Here is a 14,249-nt window from a genome sequence, read left to right on the forward strand (position 1 = left end):
GCTACCGTTCAAATTATTTCATGAATGCAGGCTATCGTTTTGTCATTAATGACAATGTCTCTTATCTTCTGGAAATCAAATAGTTTTAAAGGACTCAACACGATTGGCACTAATTTTGGATAATCGGGTGATGAAGTAATGTCGGTTTAATCTGCAAATGTAAGCTCATCTGCTTTTCTTTTTAATATGACATTAAACTGGTCCAATAATCATTTCCATTCAAGGTAATATATTACCAGGTCCATGGGACAATTGTGATTTACAAATTTAAGTAGGACCATCCTGAACCACTGATAATTAGTGGTGGTACCAGGTGTCCGGAATGGGTAAGCGTACCCTGCTAGCATGCTACACCCGTCAGGATTGGTCCAAAATTGTCTAAATATTGTATAAAATGATACAGGATATGAATCACTGTAATGAATCACTGCTTTTTTTTTTAAGTTACATACTTGTCTTTATGAGTAATTTGTAATATTACAACATTCAGATATAGGGCACCTAACAAATTTGAGAAATTTGAAAAATATGAAGATCCAATTATCCCAAATTAGTTACAATCGTGTTACTCATACAGGACACGGTGTCTGTAATTTGGTTTTCTCTTTTGGCCCAATTAATCTACCTGCTGTTCATGTGTGGCTATGTCTGGTCCACGAATTTACTACACTTATGACTGATCCATAAAATGGTTTATAAGGTTCATTTCAATTTTTATTTTCAAAATCGGTGCTTTCGGTCATCCTGCCCAGAAGGTCAACTTTCACCACTTGAGAGCATTTAACAATAAGGTAGGTTGTGCTTCGGAACAGCTTGTGATTCCCGATACGCTACTCGTGTGGAGTCACCATGAATTCTGTAGAGTGAATTATGTTTTCATCGTTCTGGATTTTGTTGGTATAGAAAATTTGAATTTTCCCAATATAAAGTTAACATATGGACAGTAGCCTGTTTTAATGTCAAATAATCGGTAACTCTTTCGTTATTTATTTCTCAAGTGCCAAGATTTGCCTGGTGATCCCTAGTTTTGTTCTTGATTTTGAAAGACAATGTTTATAAGTCTGCCCGAAAAACGTTTGAGCAAAAGTTTAAATTTGTCCGTTTCGGGGCGCGTATTACGTTAAATCACAACTGCTGCTAATTTACATAAATGTCAGATGTCAGATTCTTTTGCAATACACCTCGTCCCAATGCTCTCCCGTGATTCGTCAATGTACGATCATGTGATATACATCATTTTGACACTGACACGTGAAAATAGCCAGTTACGGATTGACAGTTTTCCAAACAATTAAAGGTTAACGTATCGGAACAACTGTTGACTGGATAAGGTTAGAAGTGTCGTTTACGCATGCGCACACTCTAAAACGCGAAAAGAAGCTGGCGGTGTGTTACAAAACGCACATCAACTGGCCATATTCGGGTAACAAAATACATTTTCTTTCCCTGGGGAGTGAGAGTCGCCAAAAACTGTCTGCTTATTATTAGGGGTGACTTTCACTTCCCGGGCATCCCGTGTATGGCAAGATATGCAGTTACCTTCGTTGCCAGTCAATATGTGTATAATGTGCGCCCTTTGGAGCCCAAATTTCGCTTCATCTTCTGATGCTTTCAATTATGTACAGAAAAATGAACTGAGAATATTCAAATCTTACTTTTCCCGATCCTTTAATGCCTTTCCAAAGACTAAAATAGACGATTATGAAGACGGCCATGAGACAGATAGCAAGCTGCCAGCTGATTGATCCTACGTCATCAATTCCATGTGCAAGGTGAGCTTGTAAAACGTTCCGCCTGAAAGAGTGTTGGAAAACGTATTTTTATGTGAAACATATAATAGTAGTAAAAATACTTATGGAGTAAAAAATGTCCGCACTCTCTGCTATGTATTGCGTGTAGTATATTTAATAACTGACAGACGGAATGCGACAATATGCGCGCATATCCGCGCTTAGACACTACCAGTCCGCAGAAGGACGTCACACATGATGAAACGGAATACAATGGGATGACTAACTGTGAACCAATTAAGTGGGGAGTAAGCCCAGCGCGTGACATCCCGTCTCTGTGTCTATTATTATTAAAGAGAATCGACGGTCAATCTGCACGTTAATGGCGAGATAATCACTTCGCTGTCGATAGTCCGTGCCAATGTGACATCAGACAAATTCCGCGCAAGCTGAGCGAGCGGGCGCGCCATATCTCTGCACGCCTGATTACCTCGTTCCGAGAGCGATGACTTTCAAATTGACTGCCTACCTGGCAAACTGAATAGTGTTCAAATGTCCTCCTAAGCTATCACTACTGCAGGCTATACCACGTGAAAACAAAGCTGTGTGCTTTGTGTTGTAGATTAGCATATAATGGATTCATCGTTTGGCGGACAATGGAATCATTTTAGGGGGATGTCTCCAGTTGAATAGGAGCAGCCAACGGAGCTATTCATCGAAAAAGCTATTCCAGGAGCAATTTTTGAGGGCAGGGGAAATTTTAATTTTGCTAGGGCAGGGGACATGTTTTTAGGTGGTAGGGGAGCAAATTTTAGTTTTTTTTGTAGGGCAGGGCGGATATCGGTTGATTGTCCTGGGGACAGGGCTTGGCGAAAAACTTTTTGAGGGGAATCGTTTCCAGGGCAGGGGAAATTGGCAAGTTTTTTTCGCCACAGGGCGAGGGAGCTTCAAAAATTCACAGTGGGGAGGGGAAACAGGCAAAAATAAGTGGGGAGTGGGTAAAAATGAAGTTTGAGTGTGGGAGGGTAAGTCGAAAAATTTCTGTGGGAGGGCAAATATGAACAGCTAATTAATTACCCTCTTGATTTAAAATTAGTCAGTTCACATTACTTGTCATGCACAATATATCTTATCATAGTAAGGACCTTTTTAAAAGTGCATTGTTCGTTGGCTGCACCTGTTTGAAGATCTCAATAAAAACAGTTCATAAACAAAATACAAATTAGCGAACACGATAGAAAAATTGATGGCTTTCGAGTTACGTATAGTGGAAGACTGCTCTTGCGAAGTGCTTTGTTGTAGAGCACACGAGTATCCGGTAGGCGTTCTTCAATATAAATTTTGAATTTGATAACTTTTTCATACATTCTCATCTCCTTAATATGCTTGAATATTCCGTCAGAGCAGATGCTTTCGATGGTTTCATTTTGGAAAACCACAAAGCATTAGTCTATAACTTGTGATCTGAATTTTATCGATAGACCAAATGATGAGGTCTTGTTTGAGTATTAGTCACATTTGATAACAAGCCTTGCGAGCCGTGATAGACAGCTCGACAAAAAAGACAATGCCCCGAAAAGAAAAGACGCAAAAACTGCGTTGACAATATTAGTGATATAAATTAACTTCACGGTCAAAACCACCACCTTTGAAAGCCGGCGACAAAACTACAAACGAAATTTACAAAGAGGTTCCGCTTAAATCTGGGTAAAAATATGATTGGACTGTGTCGTTTAAATACATTCATTTTGATGGCTTATTTTTTCATGTAGAATTTAATTTTAACCTTTGAAATATTTTTATGTCATAACTCTTTAATTAGCTCGACCGACTGTGTCAGTGCCAGACGTAATAGTTAACGATTTTTTGTCAATTAATCGGCGAGTCTGACGCACTGCTATTTATGCCCCTCTAGAAGAAAAGAGGACAAAGTTGTTAACGCATTTCCCATTCAGCGCCGCCGAAAGAGGACAAACTTACTGTGAAATTAGCCGCACTTTTTTGAGTCGTCGACTCTGAATAAGACATACGTCACCATGTTTCAGGGCTAAGTTGTTACAAAGCGCCAATTATCCCCTGAATAATCAATGCTCTCAATTGCGCGATACTTTTTGCTTCCATGAAAGGGCCATCGAGGTTTTTTCTTTCTTCGGTACTGTATTTCGTGTCTTCTGATGCGTGTATAATGGCTTGAAGTAATAAAGCTACTTTGCTTTTATTCCATTAACACTCTTTGTATAACTTCGGTCAACTTAGGCGAGCACTATAATCATATTTGATGTGTAAACATGTCCACGTATCGCAAAATATAGTATTTTTAACGTAAATCATATCAACCCTAGGACATGCAACGGCCAGCGCTAGGCAGACTCGACAAATTTTCCCCGTGTCTCAAGCTAGGTGCGCTAATATTGTCTGTTTTTCACTTAATCTTTATATTTTCAGTTCGCGAATCGACCCCAATTACGCGCTAATGAAAATGGAGTCGCGATGAAATGGACATGCTATAGTCGACCATGCGATGTCCCCGTCCACGCGCAGCTTTCACCAAGTAACTGGCGAAGTGGGCAGGAAACTGCAAATAACTTAACAGCCGACGGCGGATCTAGCCTACGCATTACCGTGAAAACGACTCGTCAAAGGCACCAAGCCAACCAACCCTCACGGCAGTGACGGGATTCAGGGCGCGCACGATTTAGACAGCTCTCGGCTCTGTTATAAAATTAGACGATTTCACGTCCAATTCAATCAACGTTACGCTATGGCAAACCACTTAAGTTATTTATTAGCGCGTAGTACCGCCGCGTTCAACCGGGACACGACCATTGTCTTCACTCTGACAGTCTAAGTCGGTGATACATTATCCGTACTTAGGATATGAAAATGCGCAAGACACCTGTGGAGCCCGCCACAGAAACCATCTAACACAATTAGAGAAGTATTTGAATCGTGGTCGCGATCGACCTCTGGTTCCAGACTCTCAATTATTTACTATATAAAACAGACTAGAATAATTTTTGTATTCAATATCACACAAGACTTATAGAATATTAAATCTCTAAATCAAGCTCACGTTAATTACGATAGCCAGGGCAACGAGATCATACGTGAACGTATTTCAAAATTACGAAACTAATTATGATTTTTCCCCAAAAATCTCATGAGGGACCATTTCAGTAATCACGATCAGAGACAGAAGAAAGCACAACATGCTTCTGAAATATTTTGTAAAATAACACAAAAAAACTCTGCGCTGATTATATACGCTCTGTTTTTGCGCATGCCTGTAAATTCTTTTATTTTCTTCACGTACGCTTTATTGTCATCTGTCGAAGTTTTGTTTTCATTAACTAATCCAGTCTGTTATTTTGTCAGCAAGCGATAAATTTTCATCTTATTACTAGTAACGATGGAGTGTTTCTCCTATCGTGTAAGCTCAAGTCTTGACATTTCTGCTCTTTGCGGCCATAGTGAACGATTGTGTTTGATTCTGCAAATTTAGCTTTTTTCCAATTGAATATATAATATATATATATATATATATATATATATATATATATATATATATATATATATATATATATATATATATATAAATGCACACGCTCCATTTCCTTGTGCGATCTAATCTAGGTGTGTAGATAAATGGGACTTGATCCCGTAGGATTTCCGAATAAATAAATAAATAAATAAATAAATATAAATAAATAAAGCGCAGGGGTTATTTTTGTAAAATAATTTTTACGTACTTTAGAATTTCGATGATCGTAAATAAGAGATCCCAAGGAAGAAAAAATCTTTAGTCAGGAAGATTCGCATGGGAAAGGGAGATAGTGTATTGTACATTTTTTTAAAATTAATTTTAGATGGTGGTCACTACAAACAATACAACTTCAGGTGCCGATTGGACAGAAAAGAAACAGTTCTTTAACATCTTCGGATGGCAAGGATGGCGAAAAACTGAGTGCATGCGCGAACACATGGAATTCGTAAGAGAGACAATGATTTTACTTCTTCAAAAAAACACCGCATCCTCAGTGGATATAGCGAAGCCCTAACATCCATCTGCTGTGAACTTATGTTGGTCAAAAAAATCACGTCATTGATGGAGTTTTCAAGCTTTTGACGAGATGAAATTGAAGCGACCTAGGATCAATGCGCACACGCCGCCTTAGGTCAAATTACACCGTAATTATTCAATATACGAATTTATACTGTCGATATAATATTTTTAAAAACAAAACACACAATCTTAATCTTGAAGCCATTAAAGCGTTCTCTACGAAATAGCTGGCGGCGGTTTTTCGACGTCATTAATAGGCGCGGACGATAACACAAGGAATGCGGTTTTCTCTGACATTAATGAGCGTCCCCGGCATCATAATAAGCACAGATAAATGGGGCATTCTCAAAATAAGTTATTTAGAATCTGTGTTGACAAGGCAATATGATAGTGTTCGAGCCTCCGACAATTAAATTGCGTGGCTCAGATAATGATGGTATAACAGCTTTGTAAATTCATACGACATATAACATTAATGTAACTTAAACCCTTCTTCTTTTTTCGTCCTCAGGGGAAGATAAATGTTAACATGGCGGCAAATTAAGCTTCAATTTTCCAAGATATACCAAGCTGTTTTGGCCTTTTGTATTTATTTAACGTTTTGATGTTTCTATTTTGAAATTATAATTTCCTAATTTTTTTCTTTTTATTGTATTCATGAAGGCTCCTGCGAGGCACAACACGACAAATCTGTCAAATTGCAAGCAGTGAATATGTTATGTATTTCCCAGCAGCCATCGCGGCAGGTAAAAAGCAACGCAACATACGATGATTTCAGACGTCAAAGCTTCGGATCTGCGGCCTCGCACTGAGCTACTAGTGTGTAGTGACAGCAAGGCGAATCTAAGATGGCTTCGAATGCCGAATAAAAATCGTAATGCAGAGTGCTTTTGCTACCTTAGTGAAATTTAAAGCTGCACCTTTTTGTCTCTAGTTTTCTTTTCATTGGCATTCACTTTTTCCCCCACTCCCAATTGCACGTTGAGATACACAGCATTCAGCTTGTCAATTCAGTCCTTACATGTGTAAACTGCATTGTTGTCGGTGACGAGTGAATTCTGGTCCGGACTAGAATTCAAGTGTAAACGATATAACTGTGCATTTCACACGTATAGAACCTATGTTGACAAGCGCAATGGTGAGTGTTTAAACATCTGTGTGGTAGAACAAGAACTCGCAATTAACGTACAAAGCAAAAATAATGACAAATCACAAATTGGTCTTCTCATGTCCACAATGCCAAGGTCAGTTGAAAAGGATCTACTCTGTTCGGTCGCCTAAAGACTCTATGACTTTCTCCAGAATAATTCTGAATTTCTTGTAGGTTCCTAGCTGAAGATCGAAAGGATGGGGGTTGAAATCAGTGAACGATAGCGAAATTCTGTCTGAATCAAAAGACAGTATCTCCATATTCATCTACCTTTTGCTGTTCAAAGCGGAAAATGGATTTCTCGTTGATTTTCTGATTTCTTGAGCGTCAAATTTAGGTCAAACAGCGTTTAAGCAAACCTGAAACCGATGGTCACTTATTTGGCGCGAAAATCCTTTTTCACGACCAAACAACGGAACTTTGTCGGTAATACTGACATTTTCAAAATTCATTTATATTGAAAAAATATTGACATTTATTGATCCGGTCGACAACTCCCCAGCTGGACAAGTGTTGGAAAAGTACCCAAGCAAAAATTTCTGAAAGTCTATGTTCAATTAAAGAATGCCTGTTTTAATTTTTTTTACTCACTCAAAAAATTCTGCTGCCGGAAGTGAACCTTGCGAAATGTTCTCGTTCGATCTGTTAATCCGCGAGATCTCGGTGCAGTTTGGAGTATTCCAATGGTTGTCGCAGGTAGTCCAGGGTAGCTGAGATGTGAACGATGACATGAGATAGTAGACGGCCCATGCTATGATTGTGTTGTAGAAGAAAGAGGTGTACATGTCGATCACGCACAGCGCGTAACCTATGCCTGTGGACATCAAAGAAAAGAATGTGGTGGTCAATTAGCCAGTCGTGTGAAATCGGTCACCACACTCGACATAATTGAATACCCATTGACCATAATCAATGGACGGTGATGGAAATACTCTCGTTGTTATTCACTATCTCAATCTCACTCGGCAGTTCACCTTTGATAACGCATGGATATTTATTATCATGTAATGGTTCAGCGGCTGTTATTATACCGCACATATAGATTGTGAGTTACCATTTATAACCTTACGCAAAATCCGTTTATTTGATTCGTGAGTCACCAGGTGCACAGATTTGCATGCATGTAAAATATATCATTCCATCTTCGACTGCGAAACAACTAATAGAAAGACTATTTCCTCGAAGGTTGGAGTGAAGATTGGTTGACTCAGACAGTCCCAATCACTAATAACCTAGGGAGCTGTTCGGATTAGGTTTAAAGATGGGGTACATGGGGCCCTCTAGGGAAACTCTTTTCAGTTCATATTTAAGGATTTGTGTCTTCTAAACTTCACTCATCCTACGTTGGATTTGTGAACCCATGACTTTCTGACGAAGCCATTTTCTCAATATGTATAGTTTTGGGACCATTATATGTAACCTTTTGATGATTTAACTTTTGAAGGTTTTTTCCACTCAATTTTTGTTTTCTTGTTGATGTCAACTACAGTTTCTTACTCTACTCCTAGAGCATGTTGAGATGCACAGAGTTGAGCTCATCAGCTCTTACACTTAATATAGACGGTGTTTGATTAAAGAGTAGAAAACGAACTTGTAAACACGATTGGAACTAATTGGGATAATTGAACAGTGAACTAATGTAGGTTTAATCTGCAAATGTAAGCTGATCTGTTTTTCTCTTTAAGCAATGGACGTCTTTTATAGACGTACAAAACAAAAACACAAAACACCGTTGACAAAATTATCGAAAGTTGCATCTACTGGCCCTATAACAAAGCGTGTCAAAAATGTTCAGTATTGTCCTCTTGTGGATTTTTTGATATTGATAGTCCGCGTAAATCAAATCCAAGGGTAAAAGTCCCATCGTAAATTACAAATCTTACACTATTAGGATTGTTAATTATTTCCATTTTTATCAGAAATTCTAGGTTTTTTCGGAAAGAAGTATGAAGTGGTAAATATATACACTACAACTTGAATGGCATACTGTGTCAACATGATTCTAGGGATAAAATTTATCCTGAAAGCAGGCTGCAGGAAAACATTGTCCTCGAAATACTAGTATATTTAGTTTGTTGAAATATTCTCACCCTTTCTGAAATATTATTGATTTGCCCATTGTTAGGTAATAAGTATCATTAGCGCAGACGTAGAATGATCGATCTCAGACGAATGAAACTCGGCTTTTCAAGAAAAGAAAAAAAAAACGTTTTGCGGCGTCTTTCACATTTTTGCTCAGTAGCTGAGTGCCTTTGCCGACCGACGTGTCGCAGGGCTCACGAAGGCCTAGTATACCTGTGACAAAGTACAAGTGGCGATGACGGAAGAAAAAATATCGTTCGGAACGAGACTGCGATTCTTTTTCTGGATTTGGAACTTGAAAGCATGTGTGTGAGATAATCTTAGTCGGGTTTAATTGATGAATTTCCAAATGTATATAAATGGCTAGAATAGCAAAGGTCGTGCTAATTATCATAATGACTTGTGAAGTTGATATAATATTTAAAAGCGCCAACAGTCATAAATTGGTACACATTTTCTGCATTGCCGCGGCTCACGGAATGAAAGATTTAAGCTAATTTTGTTAAATTACGCCGTTGCAAGCAAGCATAATTGCGACAGAGTAAGAACAAGTCAGCATCGTGTCGTAAACAGTTTTGGGTCCGGGCCCGCATTTTCATGTCAAAATGGATTGCCCCATTCACGTGTAGCGCCACTGTGGCTCCTGTCTTCACGAATGCACAGCCGAGCATCTCTGGTTTGACTTGTGACATGTACGTATAGCGAAGATTCACCTTGCTAATGTGCAGAATGATTAGTTTATAAATTGTCTGCAGATATTTACCGTTTACTGAGGCCTTTAATGACACAAATACAGCGCCCATTTAGCGGGGAATATACACAAGTTTCACATTTACGAACATGACGACAAATTGCCGTAAGACTGCTGCCCGGAAACACCATTGGCAGTGGCAGTCTATGACGTCAGCAAGGGGAGAAAAATAAATGAAATTCCCGCGTTTGTTGGGGGTTCTCACCTTTGAAGATCGGACAGATCTTGCTCCAGAGGCTGATTGCTCCACTGTGATGGTACTGCCCCAACGATAGCTCCATATAAAAGAGGGGTACTCCACCGAACACTGCCATGATACAGTAGGGTATAAGAAACGCACCTGCAAGGTAGGAAAGAAATGCCTCTGTTTGTTTCTTTATTTTATTATGCTTATGTCGAGTTGTTTACGTGGTAGCATTTGAGACAGTTCTGAAAGATGAGGACAGACAATGGAAACAGTGAATACAACAGTGAGTATTTACACATGACGTTAAGGCTCACATCCTAACTTAAAGGGATACAGTCGTCGGAACTGCGCTCAAAGGTCGTATGGGACCCATACAAGCAATATAAACACTGTATCCAAAATACAATGGTGATTTATGAAAGTTAAAACATGTCTGTCATAATCTACATCATATAATTTAAAAGTTGCAGCTACGTTGATGAGGTGCATCTAGATATCGTGCACGAATACATTGTTTGTAAACAAGAAACTCGCACAGGCGCAGTTCGGACGACTGGTTCCCTTTATATAATATAAACACTACACGTGGATGATTTTACAAGAATAGCTTTCTCTTCAAATTAACATTAGAGCAGATATATTCAAACACTATTATGAGCAGGGTATTTTTTTTTATTTTTTTTTGCAAAGAAGTTATGAAAAACTTGTTAGTTCATATCAGAAGGGCAATTAAAAATTCTCTGTCTTGGACGTTTTTTCTCTTTTTCTTCATGTCTCTCCAATTCATTGTAAACCTGTCATGTGTGATGGCCAGATTGTTAGATCTTACGACTATATAAACTACAAGAACTGAACATTGTGCATGAAAATTCCCATTTCACATAAAAAACAACGTTCTTATGAACGAACAGTGGAAAAGTTTTGTATTCGGGAAAAAACGTTTCATGCTCATTTCCAAATAATATTAGATGTAACTATTGGAATTCACGCAAAGGCATATCTGGATTCTGACCCCGCCCTCCTACGATCTTGTGACCCACACCTTAGTTATGCAAATATCAGAATGTCATTCAAGTTGCTACAATGATGCTTTCAAAACGGAAATTGCATTCACACCCAAAAGACACTCTCAAGAATGTTCCGATATTAATTTAACGACAATATTCATTGTAAAGGTCAAGTTATTTTTAAACGGAAAGTAGGAGTATAATTTTGAAGATGCCTCACGGGTCATAGGTCATCCTCTTATAATATCCAATGACCTTTGCGTAAACGAGAATCAAAGAGCGGACACTCTTTGCCTGTACATTGCATATACAGCACATGATGCAAAAACCCAATCAATGTAATATTCTTTACCCCCCCCCCCAACCCAATGCCATTCTGGGTCATACGTCGCTGTTCGAAAATTTTAGCCAATACATTAGATGAAAAGTTGTATATTCTTAAGGAATTGCTATTGAATTCAACCGAATCTGCGAAAGTGCGCGACGTGATATTTGTTGTTAATACATTATAAAACACAGGAAAACAATATCAGAGAACTGTTCTTTCAATTGTCTTTTCGCTTGTGTCGCAAATTCTGAAGATTCATGACGTCACATGGAATCTTTTCTGAAAATGACGATATTACAGTCTTTTGTGCACCACATTCAAAACTAATAAGGGTATTCGAAAACGCGGTAAATATTGAAAGGGAACATAGCTGTATGGTTTGATTATACGTGTCATTAGGTTTGTTTTGTAAAAAAGTACTTTTCTTTTAATCCTTCAGCAAAAACAAGTATTAGCCTTGTAAACACTGTGCACCGTGTACTGTATGCGATGTCATTGTTGACGAATGAATTCCAGTCCGGACTCAGAAATTCATTTGTCAACAAGATCGATGGACATTCCACAACTACGGGTCGTGTTCACTCACCATTTCGACTGTATTTCTCAAATTCAACCCCCCAAAATACTTGAAAATACACCAATAGTTGCGGCTAATGGAAAATTGAAACATTTTTATGGAAAAACCTGATGAAAGAAACAAGTGACAAATCGCACTATAAAGGGAAAATAGACACAGCTATTGCAAGTGTTGAACAGTTTTGAAAAAGAATAGGATAAACAAAAATACTAACAGAACTGACAAACTATGGAGGTTTCAACGAAGGTGACATTGAAAAAAGGATATGCAGATGTCACGTGGTTTTTCTACGCATGCTGGTTGGTGCATACGTAGTTAAAGAGTTAATTTACCAAAAAGAGAAAGATTTAGTGGGAACATGAGCTACAGTCTGTGATCAGGTATACCTATTTTCAATTTCATAAATCAAAGTTAGCTATGGGTTAAGTATTATTAACATACGCGCAGAGCTATAGATGTCACCCCAAAAAAAACGTGAACTGTCTGGTAACTGTATGGTTCTACAGGGATGAGAGGGTGACGTAAACATAAGGCGGCCTGCCGATCAGAATGTTGACACAAGTGGTGTGTCAGTGTGTGTGTGTGTGAGAGAGAGAGAGAGAGAGAGAGAGAGAGAGAGAGAGAGAGAGAGAGAGAGAGAGAAAGAGAGACAGACAGACAGCATACAGACAGACAGACAGAGGAGGAAGAGAAAGTAAAATTCTACGATCTCTTGTTAAACCAGATGAAGTAGATACAGAGCCTATACTTATATTGTCAATGGATGGTGAGAGCGATAGAGCGTGACTTTCTAAGAATTCTAACAAGGCAAGCTTGAGTAGATCTGAGCAGTTATCGTCAACAGACGGACAGGGTACAAGTGGCCGGCCATACCAAAGTGTCGTTATCATCGTCCCTAAATCCCGATGCAGTGCTGGTAGCAAACCACATTTCATTTAAAGGGAACTGATACAGCAAAGGGCCAGTAGCTGTAACTTTGATGATTTTTCCCTCTATTTTTGTTTTTTTAATGGCAACTGCCGTTTCTAGTCTTTCTCCCTCGAAGCATGTTTAGATATAAACAGCTCAAGTGTAAACAATAAAAGTACATTTTAAACTGTTAGCATATAGACTCTGTGTTGACAAACTTAATGGCTGGTGTTTCAAGATACCTTGGGGAGTCGAACAAGAGAGCTCGAAATTGATATACAAATCATAAATAGTGAAAAAAATCATTAAAAGTTACAGCTACTACCCTTTAAATTTTGTTTGTATTTTACACCACTCGATAAATACACAAACACAGTGTACAGTTTCCACAACGCTACTGACAACCCTCGATCACTGGGATTGGAAACTCCAATTTCGACTGGAGTGACTCGAATCACGACGCAACATGCTCAACCGTTTCTCGTTTTACAAAAAAGATACTGATAACGAAATCAGCTTTGAAACGATGGGAGAGCTCGAGTCGAGACGATTTCAGCACGCGGTTCTCTTCCCGTGTACGGGTGCATGGTGTTATCAGCAGTCTGGGATTCGCCAACAACGGGTAATATCTTGAACGTGAGGTTTTTGGTGTTTCAGTGATTTGGCAGCAAAAACAGAGATAACCCCTGTACTTTGTCGTAAGCACATACACATGGTAAATGACGTTTACCCAATTATTAAGGATTTTATGAACCTATTTTGGCTGACCTTTATGTGCAGCTCTTAACAGTCTGTAACATAGCCCTCATACCTCGTCCAACGTCTTCAGGAATGTTCAATCGCGAGAATGAAATTATACGACTGGTGGGAACGTTGACGATTTGTTCCCGTCGTGTGAACCGAGTAGTTTTTCATTTTCCCCGGTGTAATTGCTCCATTACACACAGATAGACAAGTACATGGTTTGGAATCTGGTAGACGATACGACCCTAAGTTCCCCTCTCATAAGTCTGATAAACCACTAATGTGAACTTTGATACAAAATATAAGTCGCCTAGGTCTTATGTCACAAACTCCAGGGCATGCCTGCAGTTAGGCCTACATTCAATTTAATTTCACTGCTTATATTTTGATGTCGCAGTGAACGTTAAGTAATATCTTTGTGGACTCAAATCAACCATAGATTCGCTTGAGCCGAATACGCTCTGGTAGCTTGTTGAAACACCCCCCCCCCCCCCGGACAATTTTCACGAGTGATATTTCTCGTTCCTTCACATCAAGAACGACTATCGACTATAGATCTATCAGAGACGCCGTATCAATTAGTGATGTAGCCAATACGATCACAGGGCTCCCTCTTTTCACACATCAGTGTCCACATTCTGAACGACAAATGGATGTTCGCATCCGACAGTTGACATAGAATACGTGCCCTGTTCCCAAACTCTGAGCTTTTAACTAATTA

General features: G+C 38.9%; 1 protein-coding gene across 2 annotated transcripts in view; it reads right to left on the minus strand.

Moving 5' to 3' along the window:
- The window catches only part of LOC139145494 (sodium-dependent serotonin transporter-like), a 46,165-nt gene that overhangs the window by 11,812 nt on the left and 20,104 nt on the right, over positions 1-14,249 (minus strand). For both annotated transcript variants that reach the window (XM_070716702.1, XM_070716703.1), the window contains exons 3-5: positions 9,982-10,116; positions 7,535-7,757; positions 1,656-1,794 (exon numbers count right to left, since the gene is read on the minus strand). In XM_070716702.1, coding sequence (XP_070572803.1) covers positions 1,656-1,794; positions 7,535-7,757; positions 9,982-10,116 — 497 coding nt within the window. The remainder of the gene's footprint in view (positions 1-1,655; positions 1,795-7,534; positions 7,758-9,981; positions 10,117-14,249) is intronic.

This window comes from Ptychodera flava, chromosome 12 (assembly GCF_041260155.1).
Source record: "Ptychodera flava strain L36383 chromosome 12, AS_Pfla_20210202, whole genome shotgun sequence".
Classification (NCBI taxonomy): domain Eukaryota; kingdom Metazoa; phylum Hemichordata; class Enteropneusta; family Ptychoderidae; genus Ptychodera; species Ptychodera flava.